This window comes from Lithobates pipiens, unplaced genomic scaffold (genome assembly GCF_037356315.1).
Source record: "Lithobates pipiens isolate NorthernLeopardFrog02 unplaced genomic scaffold, aLitPip1_a1.2 Scaffold_23, whole genome shotgun sequence".
Lineage (NCBI taxonomy): Eukaryota > Metazoa > Chordata > Amphibia > Anura > Ranidae > Lithobates > Lithobates pipiens.
Window position 1 is genome coordinate 81,142,401 of NW_027507785.1, and position 24,760 is coordinate 81,167,160.

The 24,760-nt window shown below is 47.5% G+C and overlaps 1 protein-coding gene across 2 annotated transcripts in view; it reads left to right on the top strand.

Moving 5' to 3' along the window:
- The window catches only part of ATXN7 (ataxin 7), a 176,008-nt gene that overhangs the window by 15,542 nt on the left and 135,706 nt on the right, over window positions 1-24,760 (top strand). The window contains exons 1-3 of one of the 2 annotated variants that reach the window (XM_077451948.1): window positions 15,587-15,754; window positions 15,944-16,132; window positions 19,951-20,013. In XM_077451948.1, coding sequence (XP_077308074.1) covers window positions 15,952-16,132; window positions 19,951-20,013 — 244 coding nt within the window. In that variant the 5' untranslated portion in view covers window positions 15,587-15,754; window positions 15,944-15,951. Of the gene's footprint in view, window positions 1-15,586; window positions 15,755-15,943; window positions 16,133-19,950; window positions 20,014-24,760 lie in introns of those variants that run through there. The other variant, XM_077451947.1, reaches the window with a different exon arrangement.

Consider the following 24,760-nt stretch of genomic DNA (forward strand, 5'->3'; position numbering starts at 1 on the left):
GAGTGGATAGGAGGCCTGAAGACTCCCCATGTGCTTACTTTATAGCGTCGTTATCATCTGATATTATGGTAGTAGTGTAAAAAAAGAGAAACTTAATTATTTTTTTATGGTTGAACCGGATGGACTTGTGTCTTTTTTCAACCTAACTATGTAATCTGAATATTGGGTTGGCAGATTGTACATATCGCAGGGCTTCTGCTGCGAAGCACCACATCGTAATATTCTATATCGTAATATAGAATCGAAGCACCACATTGTAATATTCAAGTCCAAATACAGGATAAATACAATGACAAATGGTTTGCCAAGCTAACGCGTTTTGGGACTCTAACTCCACCCCCTTCATCAGGCCTTGGCAAAAGAGAAACAATGTATGTGGACACAAGAAGGGTAATGCACATGGTTTCAAGAGGGCCGTATAGTGTAAATATGAACATATTTTTCTACCTAGGAGTCACAGGTGTAGCATACAGCCTGCTGCCAGCAGCCTTTCACAATTTAATGACAGGCTGAAATAGTGACGTATGCTCTGCCCCAGATTTGGGTACAGGGATGCATGCTCTGCCCCAGACTTGGGTAAGGGGATGTATGCTCTGCCCCAGACTTGGGTACGGGGATGTATGCTCTGCCCCAGACTTGGGTACGGGGATGTATGCTCTGCCCCAGACTTGGGTACGGGGACGTATGCTCTGCCCCAGACTTGGGTACGGGGACGTATGCTCTGCCCCAGACTTGGGTACGGGGATGTATGCTCTGCCCCAGACTTGGGTACGGGGATGTATGCTCTGCCCCAGACTTGGGTACGGGGATGTATGCTCTGCCCCAGACTTGGGTACGGGGATGTATGCTCTGCCCCAGACTTGGGTACGGGGACGTATGCTCTGCCCCAGACTTGGCTACGGGGACGCATGCTCTGCGCCAGACTTGGGCATGGGGACGCATGCCCTGCGCCAGACTTGGGCATGGGGACGCATGCCCTGCGCCAGACTTGGGCATGGGGACGCATGCCCTGCGCCAGACTTGGGCATGGGGGCGCATGCCCTGCGCCAGACTTGGGCATGGGGACGCATGCCCTGCGCCAGACTTGGGCATGGGCACGCATGCTCTGCGCCAGACTTGGGCATGGGGACGCATGCCCTGCGCCAGACTTGGGCATGGGGACGCATGCTCTGTGCCAGACTTGGGTATGGGGACGCATGCTCTGTGCTAGACTTGGGTATGGGGACGCATGCTCTGTGCCAGACTTGGGTACGGGGATGTATGCTCTGTGGCAGACTTGGGTACGGGGATGTATTCTTTGTGCCAGACTTGGGGTACAGGGACATATGCTTAAAGGCTGAGACTTTATTGCATGGATATAATCATTTTAAATATTATTATTATTATAATAGACGATTAATATTGCGCCAACAGTTTACGCATCGCTTTACAATGTAGAGGGGGGACAGCACAATTACAGTACAGTTCAATACACAAGGGACAGGAGGGCCCGGCTCATAGAGCTTACATTCTAAAGAGAGGGTTGGTACAATACGTAATGCGGGGAATGATTTGATGGGGGTGGCTCGGGGACAGTTGTTGTTAGGTGGGTGTGGGATAGGCTTCCCTGAATAAGTGAGTTTTCAGTGATCTCCTAAAGGTGGACAGGTTAGGGGATGATCGGATATACCGGGGCAGGGAGTTCCAGAGGATAGGAGAGGCTCTGGAGAAGCCCTGAAGGCGAGCATGAGAGGAGGTAACAAAGAAGCTAGAGTTAAAGCGGAGGTCCACCCTAAAATGGACCTCCGCTCATCTGATCCCTCCCCCCCTCCGGCGCCACAATCGGCACCTTTCAGGGGGGAGGGGGGTGCAGTTACCTGGATAATCCAGGTAACTGCACCCACTTCCGGGCTAGCTGTCTGCGGAACGAGCGTAGGTTACGCCCCCGTTCCGCAATGCCCCGCCCCCTTCAGCAAGTGCCCCGCTGCCTGCTGGGAAACACACAGCTCCCAGAGGCAGCGGGGACCGTCCGGATTGCGCCGCGCGGCTCGCGTATGCGCAGTAGGGAACCGGGAAATGAAGCCGAAAGGCTCCATTTCCTGATTCCCATACCCAAGATGGCGGCGGGACCCGGCAGCCGAGCGAGCGATCGGCTTCGGGTGCCGACATCGCGGGCGCGCTGGACAGGTAAGTGTCACTATTTAAAAGTCAGCAGCTGCAGTATTTGTAGCTGCTGGCTTTTAAAAAAAAAAAAAAAAAACGCGGAGTCCCGGTGGACTCCCGCTTTAAATAGAGCTAAATATAATGCACAATACTAGTAAACTTTTACTTTAAATGTAATTGTAATTCCTTATATTACCTCTAATCTATCCGCCTCCAGCTTCTCTTGGTTCAGATGCTGATCTTCCCTTCATAGCGCCCCTAAAGTGATTTTAAATGTTGGATTTGTTTTCTAAACAACAAACATGTTACACTTACCCAGTGGTGGTGCGTCCATACGGGCGCCACCCCCCTCTATGACCAATGACCAACCCTCTATGACCCTCTATGACCATGACTCTAGTCATGCATAGCATGGATCTTTCCATGGCTGCTGCTGACACCCCCTATTCAGGCACCCGGCAGAGAAGGGGTTAACACTAGGAGGCGATTGAGGGGTCAAATGTGTTTTCTGGGAGGTGTTTCTAACTGGTGGGGGGGGGGGGGAGACTGACTGGGAGTAAAAGAGATCGCTGTTCTTAATCTTTAGGAACAGAGGATCACTCTGAACTCCCCTGTCAGAATGGATATCTGTTTATTTACATTGACAGATGCCCATTCTGGCTCTCTGTGTAGCAATCTTGGGTGGCCGGCGGACATTGTGGGCACCGACCACATGGACCAGCTCCCCTGCCACGCTGTAGCTGTTAAAGGGACCGCCGTACAGCTATAGCGTTTAGCGGGAAAGAGCTGTCCCGCCGCCGTATAATGCCGATATGCACTGGCTCATAAAGACAGAACGGAGCTTCGTAAATGCTTCTGTCTCACAGGATGGCAGCCAGTGACACCATCCAAATGTAGCTCCTCCGAAGGGTACAGTATACAAGCGTGGTCCTCCATCATATCACTGTTGTTGTAGAGTGCTTTGAAACGCAGATAATATACTGTGAAAAAGTGTCCAAACTGGGGACCACCACTCCCTATGGGCCCATCTGAATGATGGGTAACCTTAATGTACAGTACATGGTGGGCCCAGCTCTTGACCATGGAGGTTCTGTTGCTCCACGATGCAGCTGAACTTGTGTACACAACTTTGGATAATGGATGGAATACAGGTACACTTTAATCATTTGTGCTTATTTTCCCATTTAAAGGGTAACTTCATTTTTGTGTTAAAAAAAATATAGTAACAAAAAAAAAGGATTATTTAGGATTATATAGCATATACAATCCTTATTGTAATTCAATGTTATTACAAATTACTTGTACTATTACAAAGGGAACTCCCTTTTCAAAGTGTAGTTCTGAGATTTTCTGTAGAATTCAATGCAATATGGCAGCCTGGAGGTATTCCGTATACAGTTGGTGTACGTAAAGCGCCCAGAATTGTCATTTCTTGCTTGTGTAAAGATCTCTGCATTAAGATGCAAGTTGGGTTTTAGGCATCCTCTGCAACAAAACTTTCATTTTTGGTGAGATACTCCCTAAGGATTAAAATGGTTCTAAAGCCTAAACCACGTGTGTGTGTGTGTGTGTGTGTGTGTGTGTGTGTGTGTGTGTGTGTGTGTGTGTGTGTGTGTGTGTGTGTGATTTGGAATTTCTGCCTGCAGGGGGTGCGTGCGCTGCTTCTGCTATGACTATTCACAGCAGAAGCCGATCTGCAGGTGTCAGGCACTCAATGTCCTCTAGCACCCACCAATCATTGGTAAAGAACACAGAACGGTCATCTGCCTATATAAACAGGGTAGATATCCATTCTGACAGGGTGGAAGGGATGGATTCTGTGACTATAATACATTTCTTCCCCTAGTAAAAACAGCACTCAGTGTACACCAAAACACTGGCTAGGCACACATTTATCCCTTTGATCGCCCTAGATGTTTAACCCCCTTCCCAGCCAATGTGATTTAGTACAGTGTATATTTTTAGCACTGATCACTGTATTGGTGTCACTGCTCCCCAAAAAGTGTCAAAATGGTCAGTTAGTGTCTGAATTTTCCGCCGCAATATTGCAGTCCCACTATAAGTCGCTGATCACCGACATTAGTAGTAAAATAAATAAATACAATTCCAGTATATATCCCATCATTTGTATATGCTATAACGTTCACATAAAGCAATCAATATACGCTTTATTGTTTTCAATTTTTTTATTGGATAGGTTTTATAGCAGAAAGTAAAAAAAAAATATTATAATTTATATAATATTATTATTTTTTTTTTAATTGTCAGTCTTTCTTTTTGTTTATAGTGCAAAAAAATAAAAACCACAGAGGTGATAGCCCAAAAAAAATTTGTGAGAAAAAAGGACATGCATTTTATTTGGGTACAGTGTTGCATGACCACACAATGGTCAGTTAAAGTAACGCAGTGCCATATCGCAAAAAGTGGCCTGGTTATGAAGGGGGGTAAACCTTCCAGAGGTCAAGTGGTTAATGCATTCCTTGCATTATGGTAAAAAATGTTTAGGCTAGGAATGTTGCCCAACAACCCCACCCCCATACTCATAGTTTGTTATAAAATTTTGCAATCAGGTAATTTTTCTCCTTCATTAATATGTGCTGATGAGGCTGCACTGATAGGTGGCACTGGTAGGCACTGATGAGGGTGCATTGATGGGTTCTTATAGCCGGCACTCATTGCCAGCACTGATTAGAAGGCACTGGTGGGCACTGATTGTGAGCACTGATTAGAAAGCACTGGTGAGTACTAATTGGCAGCACTGATTAGAAGGCACTGGTGAGTACTAATTGGCAGCACTGATTAGAAGGCACTGGTGGGCACTGATTGGAAGGCACTGTTTGCAGCACTGGTGGGCACTGTTGGGACTGCACTGATAATCAGGACACTGCTAATCAGTGCCGATGTCCCTTTTAACACAAGCCAGTTATCGGCTTTCTTCTTCTCTCTTCAGGCTGTCAGCTTGTGTTTACGTCCGTGATCAGCTGTCATTGAGCACAGCTGATCACATGGTAAAGGGCCACTGTGATTGGCCCTTTACCCCAATCTGTGATCAGCTAAGTCCAAAGGACCCAGCTATCACAGGAGGCACGTGGGAAGCGGGATCACATGAAGATGTCCGTAGAAGCCCTCTTGGCAAACTAAGCCAGCGCTGTATTTGTCATTCAGCTATAGCATGGGCGGGAAGAGGTTAAGTATTTTGATCGCAATATATGAAAGATAATTCGGAAAACCCAGGTATATTTACTAAAAATATTGCCCCCCTTTCTGCAAGCAAAGGGTGGCTGTAATAGCTTTTTAAATCTAAATGTTTTTTCTGTTTTATTTTATTCTTTTCTGTTCTATTTTTCTTTTTATCTTTTCATAGTAAACAAAATATCAGTTTATTGGCCCACTTAGGCCCTTCCATGCTACCAGGAGTCCACCTGCTCAGCGGGGAATCTGTCCGCTAATCCCCACTAAGAATGTGGATGGCTGATCTGTGTCTGCCCTGCTTATGCAGAGCGGACACAGACACAGCCCCCTCTCCTCTATGGGTGGCCAGATGTAAACAGACTGACTGCCGTTTACACAAGACTGCCATCCAATCTGCTAGGATTCCCATCTGTCTGTTTTTAGCGGAACATGGATACTAATTTACAGCAGAAGCTGATCTGCAGGTGCCGGTGTCTTGTGGAATACTGTCCCCCATCGGATAGTGTCTGTCCTGTACTGCACTTGCGCAGTACGGAGGACAAGGAGATGCCGAACGTCTCTGAAGATGAACGGCGCCTGCGCACTGAGTCCAGTTTCAAGACCCACCATCCAAGTGGACATAGTCGGAATAAAAAATTGCATGGTGGGGCTTGAACCTGGACTCAGGGCAGAAGGTACTATTAAAGTGGTTGTAAACCCTTTACAAACCACTTTGACCTACAGTTAAGCCTAGATTAAGGCGTACCTGTAGGTCCAAGTAATATCTCCTAAACCTATACGGTTTAGGAGATATTTCCAAAAAGACAGGCACCGCTGTCTACGGCGCATGCACCATAGACAGCGGCGCGCAGGTGCACTGGGCAGGCCGCAGATCGCGGTGATAAGCCACGAGTGTCGGCTCCCGTGCGCATGCGCGGGAGTGACGTCATCGCTGCTCCGGCGAATCACAGCGCCGGAGCAGCGAGACCCGGAAGTCACTCTGGGATCCATAGCAGCAGCACACATGAAGACGGAGGACCGCTTCGGGGGCTTTGTTCTCAGGTAAGTTATTCATAATGAGCTAGTATGCTATGCATACTAGCTCATTATGCCTTTGCCTTGCAGGTTGCTTTTTTTTTTTCTCCCCCATGGGTTTACAACCACTTTAAGTGCACATGCGCCGTTCATCTTCGGAGGCTTTCGGCATCTCCTTGTCCTCTGTACTGTGCTTCCGCAGTACGGGGCAGACACTATCTGATGGGAGTTCTCGGCAGAACACGCCACTCGATGTCCACCAACACCCGCCGATCTTCAGCCAGAGACTCAGAACAGAGCTCAAGGCAGAGTTCCATTAGTACAGCTACAGCGATTCACAGGAAAGAGGCGACCTGCCACCGTATAATGGCAGCGGCTGGTCAGCAAAGTAGTTAAAGTAACGCAGTGCTGTATCGCAAAAAGTGGCCTGGACATGAAGGGGGGTAAATCTTCCAGAGGTCAAGTGGTTAAAGAGAAAGTAAACTCCCCTGGTTTGTTTATACCTATAGTTAAGCCTTTAATAAGCTACAGGTAGTGTAAATATCTCCTAAATTTGCACCGTTTAGGAGATATTTACTGTATACCCCGGCGATTACGTCATTGACGCATGTGCTCTGAAGGAACGGCCACCCGAGATGTGTGCTGTGTCTGGCGGTGCATGTGCGGGTGTGACATCATTGCGGCCCCGGCCACTCACAGCACTGGAGGCTGCGACCCAGAAGAAACACTGTGGAAGATGTCAGCCGTCTTAGCGGCGCGCAGGTGCTGCTGCGGGGGCTTCATTCTAACTTAAGTATTCATAATGAGCAATGCATACTAGCTCATTAGTCCTTTGTCTTGCAGGGTTTTTTTTGGGGGGGGGGGGGGTTGCAGCCTCTTTACCTGTGTATTGTACATAATGATGTGTATTAGCTGTCACACACATACATTCTTTGTGTGTAAATGTAATATATTTAGAAACTGTGTAAACCTTATAGTGATGGAGGTGATATGGAAGGAGTATGGGATAGGGGCTGGGTAGACATGTAGATGTATGTACAGCTGGTAGTGATTGTGTGTATGTGATGTCTGTGAGCTGTCAGCTGGTCTGCAAGTCCCCCCTCCTATATGTGTGTGTAAATAATGTACAAAAGGTACAAATAATGGGAAATCCATGTGGCTATAAGGTTGTGACATAGAAAATGCCACCTCCTCCTCCACTTTTGTGTCTTTATAATGAATACATAATAGAAATTCTGTAGACGTTTGTGTATAAACAATGAATTAACCGCTTTAGCCCTGGAAGATTTTACCCCCTTCCTGACCAGAGCACTTTTTGCGATTCGGCACTGCGTCGCATTAACTGACAATTGCGCGGTCGTGCGACGTGGCTCCCAAACAAAATTGACGTCCTTTTTTTCCCACAAATAGAGCTTTCTTTTGGTGGTATTTGATCACCTCTGCGGTTTATATTTTTTGCGCTATAAACAAAAAAAAGAGCGACGATTTAGAAAAAAAACACAATATTTTTTACTTTTTGCTAAAATAGATATTCCTCAAAAATATATTCAACTATTTTTTTCCACAGTTTAGGCCGATATGTATTCTTCTACATATTTTTGGTAAAAAAAAAATCACAATAAGCATAAATTGATTGGTTTGCGCAAAAGTTATAGCGTCTACAAAATAGGGGATAGTTTTATGGCATTTTTATTATAAATTTTTTTTATTCTTAGTAATGGCGGTGATCTACAAATTTTTATTGTGACGTTATGGCGGGCACATTGGACACGTTTGACACGGTTTTGCAACCAGTCATTTATACAGCGATCAGTGCTATAAAAATGCACTGATTACTGTGTAAATTACACTGGCAGGGAAGGGGTTAAACACTAGGAGGCCATGAAGGGGTTAAGTGTGTCCTGGGGAGTGATTCTAACTGTAAGGGGGATGGGCTTCAACTCACATGACAGTGATTACAGCTCCTGATGACAGGGAGCAGTGATCTCTGTCATAACACAAGGCAGAACAGGGAAATGCCTTGTTTACATAAGCACTTCCCCATTATGTGGCTCCGTTACACAATCGCCGGGAGACCGGCGGACATCGAGTCCCACGGGATGGTCATGCTGTACGCAACAGGCACGCACGCCGGCTATCCTCGCCTATTTTCCTACCGCTGCCATTGTGCCGATGTATATCGGCAAGTGGTTAATGTGTAAATGTATGTACAGAGCTCAGTATAAATGAGTACACCACTTTTAAAAGTAAGATTTTACCCACTTCAGCCCCGGAAGATTTTACCCCCCTCCATGACCAGGCTATTGCTTGCGATACGGCACTGCGTTGCTTTAGCTGACAATTGCACGGTTGTGTGACACTGTTTTCCCACAAATAGAGCTTTCTTTTGGTGGTATTTGATCACCTCTGCATTTTTTTTGTTTTTGTTTTTAAAAAAAAAAAAAAAAAAGCCGTCAATTTTGGGGGAAAAAAATATTTTTTACTTTATTGTATAAAACATCCAATTAAAAAAAAAATGAAATCGCATTTCTTCATCAATTTAGGCCAATATGTATTCTGCTACATATTTTTGGTAAAAAAAAAAAAAAAAAAAATCACCATAAACGTATATTGATTGGTTTGCACAAAAGTTATGGCGCCTACAAACTATGGGATATTTTTATTGAATTTTTATGTATTTCTTTATTTTTACTAGTAATGGCGATTTTTAGCAGGATTGCGACTGTAGACAAATCTGATACTAAGTGACACTTTTTGGGGACCAGTGACACTGATACAGTGATCAGTGCTAAAAATAAATATGCACTGTCACTGTACTAATGACATTGGCAGGGAAGGGGTTAACATCGGGGGCAATCAAAGGGTTTAATGTGTTCCCTGGGAGTGCTTGATAAGTGTGGGGGGGGGGGGGTGCTTTGGTGTATGGATAGAAGGTAAAGTAGATGATGGGGATGGTGTAGTGAAGATATAGTAGATGAGGTGTATAGTGTATGGATAAAAGGTAAAGTACCGTATATACTCGAGTATAAGCCGAGATTTTCAGCCTCTTTTTTGAGGCTGAAAGTGCCCCCCTCGGCTTATACTCGAGTCATCGCTGTCTGCCTGCTCGATCAGCGTGTCGAGCAGACAGACAGCGGCCATTCTAAAATTCAAAAGCCGCGCCTCCGGCTCCGCCTTCGCCTGTGATAGGCGGAACACTGAATTTCCCAGCAGTCAGTGTTCCGCCTATCACGGACATCCGCTCATCCTCGTACTACGGACGAGGATGAGACGATGTCCGTGATAGGCGGAACACAGGCTGCTGGGAAATTCAGTGTTCCGCCTATCACAGGCGAAGGCGGAGGCGCGGCTTTTGAATTTTAGAATGGCCGCCGAGGCGCCGACGAAGAGCGGCGATCCTGGCAAGGCACGGGACGGAGGCAAGGCACGGCACGGGACGGGACGGAGGCAAGGCACGACACGGGACGGAGGCAAGGAGGCAAGGCACGGCACGGGACGGAGGCAAGGCACGGGACGGAGGCAAGGAGGCAAGGCACGGGACGGAGGCTCGGGACACAGGTAGGCTGGACACACACACACACACACACAGGGAGGGATGGATGGATACACACACACACAGGGATGGATGGAGACACACACACACAGGGATGGATGGATGGATGGAGACACACACACACAGGGATGGATGGATGGATGGACACACACACACACAGGGATGGATGGATGGATGGACACACACACACACAGGGATGGATGGATGGATGGACACACACACAGGGATGGATGGACGGACACACAGGGATGGACGGACACACAGGGATGGACGGACACACAGGGATGGACGGACACACAGGGATGGACGGACACACACACAGGGATGGACAGGCATGTCTCACCCTCGGCTTATACACGAGTCAATAAGTTTGCCAGTTTTTTTGGGGGTAAATTGGGGGCCTCGGCTTATATTCGGGTCGGCCTATACTCGAGTATATACGGTAGATGATGGTTATGGTGTAGGGACGATATAGTAGATGAGGTGTATGGATAGAAGGTAAAGTAGATGATGGGGATGGTGTAGTGAAGATATATAGTAGATGAGGTGTATAGTGTATGGATAGAAGGTAAAGTAGATGCTGGGGATGGCGTAGTAGAGGTGTATAGTGTATGGATAGAAGGTAAAGTAGATGATGGGGATGGTGTAGTGACGATATAGTAGATGAGGTGTATAATGTATGGATAGAAGGTAAAGTAAATGATGGCTAGGGATGAGCCGAACACCCCCTGGTTCGGTTCGCACCAGAACTTTCGAACAGACCCCAAATTTGTACAAACGTTAGAACCCCATTGAAGTCTATGGGACTCGAACGGTCGAAATTAAAAGTGCTAATTTTAACGGCTAATATGCAAGATACTGTCCTAAAAAGGGTTTGGGGACCTGGCTCCTGCCTCAGGGGACATGGGTCAATGCAAAAAAAAGTTTTAAAAACGGCCGTTTTGGCGGGAGCACTGATTTTAATGACTATTAAAGTGAAAAAAAAGTGAAATTTTCCTTTAAATATGGTGCCTGGGGGGTGTCTGTAGTATGCCTGTGAAGTGCCACGTGTTTCCCGTGTTTAGAACAGTCCCTGCACAAAATGACATTAAACGGAAATAACACCATTTAAAACTGCTTGTGGTTTTAATGTTATATCTGGTTCCTGCAATATGGTTGAAAATCATTCAGAAAAATGGCATGGGTAGCCCTCCCTGCCCATTACCAGCCTATTTGGGTCTTGTACACATATTAAGGGGAACCCCGTACCCATATTAAAAAAAGGAAATGCGTGTGGCCCCCAGGCCCTATATACTCAGAACAGCAGTATACAGGCGGTGCAAACAAGACAGGGACTGTGTAGGTTTGTTGTGTTAAGTTGAATCTGTTTGTCATTTTCAACCGGTACATTTTTAAAGTGTAGCTCCAGTCAAAAAAACTTTTTTTAAGCTTTTTGGAAAACATAGGGAGGGGTTATCACCCCTGTATAATTTGTTTTGTCGTCCATCTTTTTTCATCTCACTTGCTGCTGTCTGATGTTTGTAAGTTGGATGTTTGAAAGTAGGGGCCTGCCCTATATGCTCTGCAGAAATGGCGGAACAAGGTGTTGGTTTTGCCACAACATTGTAAGCCCTCAAAGTGACTCTTGGTGGGCGCTGGAGCGCCCTGCTGTGAACGATTATATCAAGAATTGTAATTACATGCCATTGTTGAACAGTGGTAGAAAAATTGACCTTTGGTGGTTGTGGTGCTGGTGCCACAACACTATAAGTCCTCACCGTTACTCTGGGTGGGCACAGGAAGGGGCCCTCCTGTGAAATATTATATCAAGAATTGTAATTACATGTCCCTGTTAAACAGGGGCTGAAAAATTGGGCTGCTGGTGCTGGTGCTGGTGCCACCACACTGCAACCTCTTCCATATACTCTAGTTTTAGTGCAGGAATGAGCCTGTTTCAAAATATTTAGATAGATAGATAGATATTTAAAACGAGCAAGATATTTAGCTATATAGGTGGATATAGCGGTGTATACTGGGTTCAGAGCACGCAGACAGCATGCACAATCTCCTAACACTGACTGCAAGCTCTATTAAAAAAGAGAAATATAGCCGTGTATACTGCGGTCAGGGCACGCAGACAACAACCACTACAGAAGAGCAAGAACGAAAAATCGGCCGACAACGATCGGTGTATACTGTGTTGAAGGTACACAGAACACTCCTACAGACGCCAACACACTACACAAGGCCGCCACGCTGGCGGCCTTATATAGTGTGGGGCGTGTACTACACAGCCTGAGCTATGATTTGTGGCCAATCATGGCTCTCCTCGCTGCCAGCGCTGTGATTCGCCAAGAATGCGGGGTCACAGTGCATGCTTGGCCAATCATGAGCCAGCAATGCACTGCGATGGCGCAGTGCATTGTGGGGCGTGAGCGCCACACAAATTTGGCGCGAACGGCCCATAACGTTCAGAATTCGCCGAACGGGCGAACAGCCGATGTTCGAGTCGAACGTATGTTCGACTCGAACACGAAGCTCATCCCTAATGATGGCATAGTATAGACATAGTAGACGAGGTGTATAGTGTATGGATAGAAGGTAAAGTAGATGATGGGGATGGTGTAGCGACAAATGTGTAGTGAAGGTATAGAATATAGATGCTGTGTATGGTATAGTGACGAGTGTGTACTTTTAAATAAAAGCCAGATTTAAAATACTATGAAATGGCCACAATGTGGAATTCATAATGTGATGTCCTCAAATCACTGTGCACTCTACCCACTAAGGCCTAATATATAACATGTATTTCAATATATTTTCTAAAATGTTACAGATCCCCAGAAAAGTAATAGAGAGGTAATCTTCTAACAAGTTCTGTTGCCCTTGAGGGCTCCAAGGGATTCCCTTAATTTGCAGGGATTTCCTCTCATTTCCTGTTTTAGCTATGGGACAGGAAGTGATGGGAAATCTCCCCAATAGGACACAGATGGCAAAAAAAAAAAAAGTTTTGCCTATAGTTCTACTTTAGTCAGGAAATGAAGTCCTGCTAGGAAACTTCAGGTTGTCCCCTTTTGCAGGTATCACTATGTAAAACATTATAAATAAGTGTATATAGTGTTTACAATCCAGTAAGGCTTGATTCCCACATATGCATTTTTAGTGCATTTTGCACTACAGCCCATGTAACATGGTTTCCTATGGAACACGTTCTGTAGAGCAAATCTGAAAAATGCATTAAAAGTGAACCAAGCCCAATACTCTGTCTCACCCTGCTCTGCACATGCTCAGTTGCTCTCTATTTTTAGGAACTGCCAAGTTTGTAGAGACCAATCTACTGACAGCCTTAAAGGGGGTTTAAACCCTCCTATCCTTTGCAGCCAAGGAAGCTGCTTCTGTTTGATCTGTGACCGCCATGATGCTGCACATGTGATCAGTTATGACATTATCCATTTAATGGTTTGACAGTTTGGCTGAGGACACAACCAAATGTGACAGTTATCATTCACCGCATTCCAGGAATGCAACTTTTTTTTTTTAAAACCATTTAAATTGCTGGGTTTAGTTCATGATTTGCTGCTGCTCAGGGGCTCTGGGCTTCAGCAAAATTGCAGCCTCCAGCAAGAAGAAACAGCAGCACTGCTGGAAGCAATTTACAGCATGCACTCATTATGGTAGCATCATTTTGTAATGTGGAATGTATGTATGTTCCTTTCTAAAGAACATTGTTTTTTATGAGGTTGTTATTGGTAAAGTTTTGCTTTAAATTAAAGTGATTGTAAAGTCTGTTATTTAAAACAAAAAAAAAGTTATACTTGCCTCCTCTGTGCAGTTGATTTTTCATAGAGTAGCCCAAATCCTCCTCTTCTCAGGTCCCTCTTTGCTGCTCCTGGCCCCTCCCTCCTATCGAGTGCCCCCACAGCCAGCAACTTCCTATGGAGCCGAGTCACAGCTCCCTGTGTGTCCATTCAGACACGGAGCCCCGACACCCTCTCTCCCCTGATTAGCTGACTGACTTTGACAACCGCGGGAGCCAATGGTGCTGCCACTGTGTCTCAGCCAATCAGGAGGAGTGTCCCGGACGGCTTAGACATTTGTGGACATCGCTGGAGAGAGATGGGGCTCAGGTAAGTAATGGGGGGGGGGGGGGCTGCTACACACAGAATTTTTATTTTATTTTAACACATTCTATTCTAAAACCTGTATAGTAGTGGATGGTAGGTGATATTGTGTATAGTAGTGGATGTTGTGGTGACGTGTGTGTGAGCTGTCACCTTGTCTCATGCATGTAGTGGATGATGTTGTGGTGTGTAATAGTAGTAGATGGTAGGTGTTGTAGTGTAGTAGATGGCGGATGTTGTGGAGATGTGCGAGTGTTGGCTGGTCCTGTGAATGTTGTGGTGTATAGTAGTAGATGGTGGGTGTTGTAGTATATGGATGTTCTGTATAGTGTAGTAGATATTGTGGCCAGTGTGGTGACGTGTGTGTGTGTGAGCTGTCAGCTGTCAGCTGGTGCTGTGTATGTAGTGGTAGTGTAGTAATAGATGATAGATGTAGTAGTATAGTGGATGTTGTGGGTTGTAGTAGTTTATGATGCATGTTGTAGTAGATTGTAGGTGTATTTGTAGTATAGGTGATGTATAGTAGTGGATGATAAGTGTAGTAGTATAGTGGATGGTGGGTGTAGTTGTAATATAGTAGTGGATGGTGGGTGTAGTATAGGTGATGTATAGTCAGTGTAGTTGTAGTATAGGTGATGTAGTAGATGATGGGTGTAGGTGTAGTAGTATAGGTGATGTATAGTAGATGTTAGGTGTAGTAGTACAGTGTGATGTATAGTGGATGGTGGGTGTAGTAGTAGTACAGTGCAATGTATAGTAGTGTGGATGGTGGGTGTAGTAGTAGTACAGTGTAATGTATAGTAGTGTGGATGATGGGTGTAGTAGTAGTACAGTGTGATGTATAGTAGTGTGGATGATGGGTGTAGTAGTAGTAGTACAGTGTGATGTATAGTAGTAGATGTGTGTAGTAGTACAGGGTGATGTATAGTAGTGTGGATTATGGGTGTAGTAGTAGTACAGTGCGATGTATAGTAGATGATGGATGTAGTAGTAGTACAGTGTGATGTATAGTAGATGGTGGGTGTAGTAGTACAGTGTGATGTATAGTATATGTGTGTAGTAGTAGATGATGGGTGTAGTAGTACAGTGTGATGTAGTAGTATAGTGGATGATGGGTGTAGTAGTAATACAGTGTGATGTGTAGGATGATGGGTGTAGTAGTAGTACAGTGTGATGTGGTAGATGATGGGTGTAGTAGTAGGACAGTGTGATGTGTAGTAGTATAGTGGATGATGCGTGTAGTAGTAGTACAGTGTGATATATAGTAGTGTGGATGGTGGGTGTAGTAGTAGTAGTACAGTGTGATATATAGTAGTGTGGATGGTGGGTGTAGTAGTAGTAGTACAGTGTATAGTACTGTGGATGGTGGGTGTAGTAGTGCAGTGCAATGTATAGTAGTGTGGATGGTGAGCGTAGTATTACAGTGTGTAGTAGTGTGGATGATGGTAGGTGTAGTAGTAGTAGTGTGGATGTTGTGATGACATGTGTGTGTATGTATATATGTGTGTGATCTGTCAGCTGGTCCGATGTTGGCCCCTCCTCCTCGGCCGTGGCCCCGCCCCCGGTGTGTGCGGGAAGTTCCTGTCGGGGAGGGGCGGGGGTTGGGAGGGACGAGCCGGGTGAAGGAAGACCTGTAATTCCGCTCTGGCCTCCGGGATCCCCGGCAGGGTCATACGGGGGAGATTGGGGGTCGTGATGACGCGCTGTGGCCCCCTGGGGGCCCCGAGCCTCACCTAACCCCCGGAATCGAGCGGTAAGCTGGTGCCGGCGGCGGGGGGAGGGGCGGTGTGTGTGTCGCTGTGTATACACGTGTTTAACCCCTTTGTTGCCGGGCGGTGGCGGTGGGGGGAGAAGAGGGCGGAGTCGGGCCGGGGGCACGCTGTGTCCGGGGGTTACCTCCTCCCCTCCCCCCTCTCATCACTTTTCTCCTTATACATTGTAGCGGAAAGAATGTCGGAGCGGCCCGAGGATGACGTCAGAGCGGAGCAGCGCAGAGTGGGGGCCCGGCAACGGCGGCAACAGCAGCACCACCCGGGGGACGGAGCCACGGGGGCCCAACCCAGCCCGGGGGCCATGCAGGGACAACCCTGGACCAACTGGCTGGAGGCGACCAGACTGCACGGGGCAGACGGTGAGTGAGAGACCGGAAATGGCCCTACAGGGGGGGGTCACCTGTCCCCGGAAATGGATGAGGGGGTCACCTGTCCTCAGTAATGTCCCTGGAAATGGATGGGAGGGGGTCACCAAACCCTAGAAATGTAGGGAGGGGTTCACCTGTCCCTGAAAATATTAGGGCCACCAGTATTGGGGGGGGGGGTCACCTGTCCCCAACAGCTACTGGGGGGGTCACCTGTCCCCAACAGCTACTGGGGGGGTCACCTGTCCCCAACAGCTACTGGGGGGGTCACCTGTCCCCAACAGCTACTGGGGGGGTCACCTGTCCCCAACAGCTACTGGGGGGGTCACCTGTCCCCAACAGCTACTGGGGGGGTCACCTGTCCCCAACAGCTACTGGGGGGTCACCTGTCCCCAACAGCTACTGGGGGGTCACCTGTCCCCAACAGCTACTGGGGGGTCACCTGTCCCCAACAGCTACTGGGGGGTCACCTGTCCCCAACAGCTACTGGGGGGTCACCTGTCCCCAAAAGATACTGGGGGGGTCACCTGTCCCCGAAATGGATGGGGGGGTCATCCGTCCCCAAAAGATACTTGGGGGGGGTCACCCGTCCCCAAAAGATACTTGGGGGGGTCACCCATCCCCAAAAGATACTTGGGGGGAGGGTCACCCGTCCCCAAAAGATACTTGGGGGGGGGGGGGGTCACCCGTCCCCAAAAGATACTTGGGGGGGGTCACCCGTCCCCAAAAGATACTTGGGGGGGGTCACCCGTCCCCAAAAGATACTTGGGGGGGGTCACCCGTCCCCAAAAGATACTTGGGGGGGGTCACCCGTCCCCAAAAGATACTTGGGGGGGGGGGGGTCACCCGTCCCCAAAAGATACTTGGGGGGGGGGGGTCACCCGTCCCCAAAAGATACTGGGGGGGGGTCACCCGTCCCCAAAAGATACTGGGGGGGGGGTCACCCGTCCCCAAAAGATACTTGGGGGGGGGGTCACCCGTCCCCAAAAGATACTTGGGGGGGGGGTCACCCGTCCCCAAAAGATACTTGGGGGGGGGGGGTCACCCGTCCCCAAAAGATACTTGGGGGGGGGGGTCACCCGTCCCCAAAAGATACTTGGGGGGGGGGGGTCACCCGTCCCCAAAAGATACTTGGGGGGGGGGTCACCCGTCCCCAAAAGATACTTGGGGGGGGGGGGGTGTCACCCGTCCCCAAAAGATACTTGGGGGGGGGGGGGGGGTCACCCGTCCCCAAAAGATACTTGGGGGGGGGGGGGGGTCACCCGTCCCCAAAAGATACTTGGGGGGGGGGGGGGGGTCACCCGTCCCCAAAAGATACTTGGGGGGGGGGGGTCACCCGTCCCCAAAAGATACTTGGGGGGGGGGGGGGTCACCCGTCCCCAAAAGATACTTGGGGGGGGGGGGTCACCCGTCCCCAAAAGATACTTGGGGGGGGGGGTCACCCGTCCCCAAAAGATACTTGGGGGGGGGGGGGGTCACCCGTCCCCAAAAGATACTTGGGGGGGGGGGGGGTCACCCGTCCCCAAAAGATACTTGGGGGGGGGGGGGTCACCCGTCCCCAAAATGTATGGGGGGCATCACCTGGTTCTGACAGGCAGCTTCTCCCAGTTCTATCCTCCATCCTATATGAGACAGGTCCTGGAAGACTGCGGGCCCATTCACAATGCCCAGGGGACAAGCTGTCACGGCTTGGTGCCCATAGTTAAGATGGTGGCACCGGGGGCTGAAGACAGGTGGTGAAAACCACTCGGATGAGGACAGCGCTGGATCCTGGGACAGGTAAGTGTCTGTCAGTCTCTGTAGCTGCTGACTTTTTTAATAAACACAAATATAAGTGGAGCTCCTCTTTATGTCCGCACTCTTCACGCATCTCCCTCTTCTCTCTGCAGGGCTTCTGAGACAGATCAGATCTATTCACTGAGCAACTGCTGACCAATCAGAATCGATCTGGTCCATCCCAGAAGCTCTGAACAGAAAAGAGGTAGATGAGCGGGGATCCCAGCTGCATGGCCACTGACAGCTCATCAACTACGGGGGTAAGTAGAGCAGGGGGTGGGGAGGGTGAACGATGTTGGTTCACATTTTATTTTTTTCTGTAAAGGTGAACTGTCACTTTAAGGCCCCATTCACATGACGCCACTTGGAATCGTGGGCAGATTTGCCGCTATTCTAAATCGCAGCAAGATACGCATTTTAGGTGTCGTTATTCTTAATAGTACCCAATCACAGTGCAAGACTACAAAACACGCATTTAGAAGATCGCGCTGAGCTTGTCACCCAAAAATGAGAGAGGTACTTCTCTTGGGTGACAAACGCCCACAAGGCAGCCCATTGAAGTGGGGGGGGGGGGGGGGAGGGGGTGGGGCTCTTATGTGTGACCTGCAGAAATGTGTAGATGGCACTTTGAAAATCGCAAGCTGGACCTCTCATTCCCCATTGTCATGTCTGAATGGGGCCTTGAGCTGAACTCTGGGATTGTTGAGATAATCTTGTAATTGGGCCCGTGTGTACCGCAAGGGTAAAATGCTTGTTACGTCTGGGGGTTGAGGAAGAAGGTGTAATGTGGGCTTTACTCCTCGCTCCTCTTCTCTCCGCTGTTCTGGCGATAGGTGGTCCTCACTGTTCTCGGGTACAATACAAGACCCTGCATTGTACATAATAATGTCATTGCCCAACCAGAGCTTCTTGGAGAAGCGCTCACACATGGGGGTCAGCTGGAGCAACTAATAAGAGAGACGTACTGCCCCCCCCCCCCCCCCCGTACTAATGAGCATTTAACCCTTGCAGTTTTGGCAAAGTCTGTTGAAAGAAGTAGCTTGTGCGGTGTCAGAATGTCCTTGAGGTAACTGCAGGTCATGTGATCTCACATGTCGTCTTCAGGATCAGGCAACTGCAGGTCATGTGATCTCACATGGCTTCTTCAGGATCTGATAACTGTAGGTCATGTGATCTCACATGGCTTCTTCAGGATCAGGCAACTGCAGGTCATGTGATCTCACATGTCTTCTTCAGGATCAGGTAACTGCAGGGCTGCAGGTCATGTGATCTCACATGGCTTCTTCAGGATCGGGCAACTGCAGGTCATGAGATCTCACATGGCTTCTTCAGGATCAGGTAACTGCAGGTCATGTGATCTCACATGGCTTCTTCAGGATAAGGCAACTGCAGGTCGTCAGATCTCGCACGGCTTCTTCATGATCGGGCAACTGCAGGTCATGGGATCTCACATGGCTTCTTCAGGATAAGGCAACTGCCGGTCATGTGATCTCACATGGCTTCTTCAGGATCAGGTAACTGCCGGTCATGTGATCTCACATGGCTTCTTCAGGATCAGGTAACTGCAGGTCATGTGATCTCACATGGCTTCTTCAGGATCAGGTAACTACGGGTCGTGATCTCACATGGCTTCTTCAGGGTCAGATAACGGCAGTTCATATGATCTTGCATGTCTTCATCAGGATTGTGTGACCCTGATGATCTAGAGTACTGCAGGAATTTCAGATTCCAGCCTATAGGTATGACTTTACAGTTCAGGCTCCCTCGTGCTCTTCTACACCCCCCAATGGTTCAGCAGTTTTTTGAAGTAGACCCAAAGTTAGACCTATATGACTGAGTTCAGTATGACATGACCCGGGTGTGAATAGGCGTTATGGCTGACACTGAAGTCTTCTTTAGCTCTGTGTACTATAATGGGTGTTTGGCTGTCTAGTGATTGCTGGTGTCCTGATTGTGAGCCAGCCACAAAGTTGGAATTTTTTATTGAAAATTGCTGACTGTGCCACATTAACTAATATCTATCTGATCCCTTTCAGAACTGGATGAAACTTTAAAGGAAATCGATAAGAAACGAGAAGCCATGAGACTCAGCAAGGAGGGTGAGTGGTTACTGTGATCTGCCACCAAATCTGAACTCTGGTTCATTGTACATCCGGCTGAAGCTGGCAAGTAACTGCTTTAGATGGCCGCTGGATATTGGTAGCCAAAACGTTTCTCTTTTTAGTGTGTTTAAAAAAAAAAAGAGTAATGACTGCGTTTTTTTTTCTTCTCCTGGGCGGGGACGGGGTGGACTTCTGATTTCCTGGACTTTTCAGGAAGTGGGAGAACAACTCTAAAGTTGGGGCGAGTCCCCTCTTAGACATGTCACTGATGCAGGTGCTGCCATTGGAATATTTGCTGTATACTCTTGTTCTGGTGACAATCATATAATGGATTTCCCGTCTCATTGATATTGGTCATCAGAACAGACAGATGGGGGGAATCTCCCCACAAGGACACAAATGAAGGGGATCGTCTTTTAATGTCGGGTTACCTTAACCCACCTGTACTTATCAGACTCGGTTCTTATGGGGTTCTGCACACTTGTGCTTATGGCACGTTGCAGTGGGTACGTTGTGCTTGGCATACTGCACTGCACCTGTCACACTTGGCAGTGCAGGCGAGGTGAAGATCATCTCTTCCATAAACGCAAAGCTGTATTGTAAAAAGGAAGATGGTGCAAGCAGAGTTCCACTCCTTCAGTATGCATCAGATGCAAGCTCCACTCAAAACAGATCTTTCGTTTCTGCAGTAGGGTTTTTAAATTGAATGACATGCTGACGTCCTTTTTATAAACAGGAACAGGTGTGCAGAAAGTCAAGTCAGAACTAAGGAATTGAAGCGGCTACATCAGATGGACAGCCAGGCAGCTGTCATTTTTAGGCCCCATGCACACAGACATACCACATTTTCACATTGTCTTGCTCCTGTACAGTTCATTCTGCTTATTGTATGCTGTTCATGTTCACATGTGAGTTTGGTTTGGTGTTGCCTTACATGGTAGCCAATTGGCTTCTAACTTTCTAGTTATCCAAGGCTTTGACAATAAGCCACTCATTCACATTGACTTTGAATCTGTGTGACTTCATCTGAAATGGCATAATTTCACAGCCGCACGTCAGTGTGACTTGGAAAACATCTGTGCAGCTTCAGGCACAGATGTCTAAACAAGTCGCACCCAAAATCTGCAAAAGTAGTGCAGGTACTACTTTTTTAAATCTATGCAGCACCACAAAGTCGGTGTTGCACCAATTTGAATAGTGTGATTGCCTGCAATAAGGTGCGACTTGTCATGCGATTTAATCTGTCAAATTGCATGACAAGTCGCTCCAAAGTGATCAAGGGTTAAAACCTGGTAGCTGATTGGTTTCCATGCAGAGTTGCACCAAATTTTGCACTTGCCAGTTTTAGTAAATCGACCTCATAGGGTCTATTTATACCGTATGCATGTGATCACTAGCGCACACACGTTTACATATGTGCAGTTGTAAAATACAGTCTAAATCAGACTTTAACAGATTTTTCTAATTGGCTGTGAACCAGTGTGCATGGGTCAATAGAATACAATGTTGATGCTTTCAGATCCATATAACTTACCAGAGTGAATCCAGGAACCTGTATGCTCATGTACGTGAGCCCTTGAGAGACGTTTGCAGCCTAATTAGCCATCTAAAAATTTCCTTTAATGAACACAGTCGTTATTAAATCACCAATCTGAATTGTCCATGGTGTGTAGAGATGATTCCCAGCGACCAGAGAGGGAGTGACCTTGAGGAAGAGAAGGAAAGAAACAAATCTACAACAGGAAGATCTCACACGTGTGTCTCAGTTATTTGAAGATTTAACCCTACTAGTGCCCTCTAACAACCAACATGTCAGTTTTGTGGCAGGTTTACCCTCAAAACCTCCCTATGGGGACAAGTTATAAACAGCTGTGATTTCACCTCCCTGGAAATTGCAGAACATTGCTGGAAATGCTCCATAATGTGCAGGTTTATTAGGGTTTGTGTATACATGATAAACCAGCAGTGTGGTGTCTGTAGTGTTTTGCCGTGTATTGCTCTGCATCACACCGCAAAGAAGGAGAGTATGCAGACGCTGGTACATGGTTTGTGTTGAGTTCATGTAGTGGCAAGAGGCTGCTTTCCTCCTTTATAAATAAAGCAGGCACAGACATATTATAGGGCAGGGGTGTTCAAGCTTTCTAAACAAAGGGCCAGTATATTGTCCTTCACACTATGGGGGACTAAAACATCGCCACATTTGGTATTAGGGGGAGGAATTATCCCATGTCATTGGGAAGAATAGTGCGCCATTGTTGGGGTAAGTGGGGGGGGAATGGTGCCCCATTGTTGGGGTCAGTGGGAGAAATGGTGCCACAGTGTTGGTGTCAGTGGGAGAAATGGTGCCACAGTGTTGGTGTCAGTGGGAGAAATGGTGCCACAGTGTTGGTGTCAGTGGGAGAAATGGTGCCTCATTGTTGGTGTCAGTGGGAGAAATGGTACCCAGTTGTTGGTGTTAGTGGGAGGAATGGTGCCCCCATGGTTAATGTCAGTTGGCAGAATAGTTTCTCCCATCAGTGGGAGGAATAGTGCCCCAAAGAGCGGATAAAGGCAAGCAAAAGGCTGCAGTATGGGGTGACCACTGTTCTAGTGAATGGGCACTTTCAAAGTCAGATCGCAAGTGCCATGAAAATTGTGCTTATAAAGGGCCCCTTTCACACGGGGCAGACGCTGCTGGCTTAGCGGGGGATTTGACCACTGATCCCTGCTGAGCAGGTGTGTGATTGGTCTGTGTCTGCTCTACTTATGCAGAGTGTACACGGACACATCCTGCTTTCCTCTATGGGCGGTGGGATGTAAACAGACCGCCTATCAGTTTACACCCAACTGCCATCCAATCCGCTAGACGGAAGGGGAAAGGATAACCATCAATCAGTTTTGATTGGATTGGATGTAAGCGGATGTAGACGCACATGTCTGTTTACACCCGCCACTCCATAAAGGAGACTGGAGGATTGGATTGGGTTTCACCTCGAAAACAGACAGCTGGACCCTATCAGACCACTAGTGTGAAAGGAGCCTAAGGGGCAGATCAGTGATGATCCGCCCATGGATATCCGCTTGCTTAGCGGGGATCGCTCCGTCGATCCCCGCTGAGTAGGCAGGTGACAGGTCCGTCTTTGTGCACTGCGCAGGGAAGGGCCTGTCAGAATGCTGCTCTCCCCTATGGGAGATCTGATGACGACGGACCGCAGTGCCCGTCGTCATCCAATCCAATAAAGGATGGAAAAGTAGGTTTTTCCTCCGTCTCACTTTTTCGGATCGGAGCGGGTCGGAATGTCAGCAGACATGTCACCGCTGACATCCGGAGCTCCATAGAGATCTATGGAGCATCCGTTCAAGTCCACCTGAAAAACTGACAGGCAGACCTGAACAGATCAGCCATGTGAAAGAGGCCTAAGGCACATGTTGGTGCTTCATAGATTTCATAAACAAGCAGGTATTGCACTTAGTACTGGTACATACTGTAAACAGCAAACCTTTGTAACTTTCAAGTAGCAGTAATGAAGAGATACAAAGTGCACTGTTCATACTGGTATATTGTAGCCATTAGGACATGTTGCTGTGACATTTCTCTCACTGGCACAAAAGCACCACAATTCTTTTGAGTCTCCATACCTATTTTGTCATCAAGTTCTGATGAAAGAAGCAGAGTTTGGCCCCCAAAATGTGTTTTTCCTTTATACACAATCTGTTTTTGAAGTACTTTTTTTTTATTATTTATTTTTTGGGCTCTAATGTTAGTGTGATGCTTCACTTCTGTATTTATTTAGTTATATCCATCACATCTCAAGGTGATTGTGGAAATCTTTCAGCATGCAGAAGCTGCCAGCTTAATATTCTCCATATTTATACCACAAAATGATACAAAATTATAATTAAACCAAACTTGGGCTCCAATGTCATTAAAGAGGAAATAAACCACAGGGTTAATTATTATTATTTTTTTCCTCCTTAACTGCCTAGTAAAGCCACAATGTGCTAGTATGCATTGCATACTACCGTAGCATATTATGTGAAACGTACCTGCAAACAAAGCCCTCCACTGATGCATTGTCACTGCTGGAGGTCGCATCCATCTTCACCCGTCTTCCTTTCCGAATTCTCAGACTCCAGCTGTGTGACTGGCCAGAGCCACGTGATGTCACTCCTGCGCATGCGCAGGAGCCCCTGGTTACAGCACAGGGCTCTGAAGGAACGGCCACCCGTGCCGCTCCTTCAGAGCCATGTGCTGTAACCAGCGGCTCCTTCAGAGCGCATGTGCCAATGATTGTCATTTGCTGAATGTACAGTAAATATCTCCCAAACAGCCCACGTTTAGGAGATATTTACAGTACCTGTAGGTACAATTCATCTATGGGAGTTTACAATCACTTTAATCCATTATTTGAAACTGGTTTCTTAATGGGACCCAATGTGTGTATTGTGGGATCTTCACATCACCCAGTACTGTATAGTTTGTCAACCTGCCAAGGTGCAGATGTGCCTAAAGGCCGTATTCCCTAACCATTGCGATCAACTCCCTTTGGTGCTTCTGCCATTGTTCTCTTTGCAGGCGCTTGGTACCAGTCTATCCTAAATGTACTGCAAGCATTAAGAGCAAAGTATGGCCAACGTTTTTGGCCATATTTGGGTTACAGGAGTGCACTTTTGCACTCCTTTGACCCAAAATTAGCCAACAGAGGGCTAAAGTGCATTGTCAGCTGACATCACAAAGCTGCTTCAGGCTTTGTAAGGATCTCAA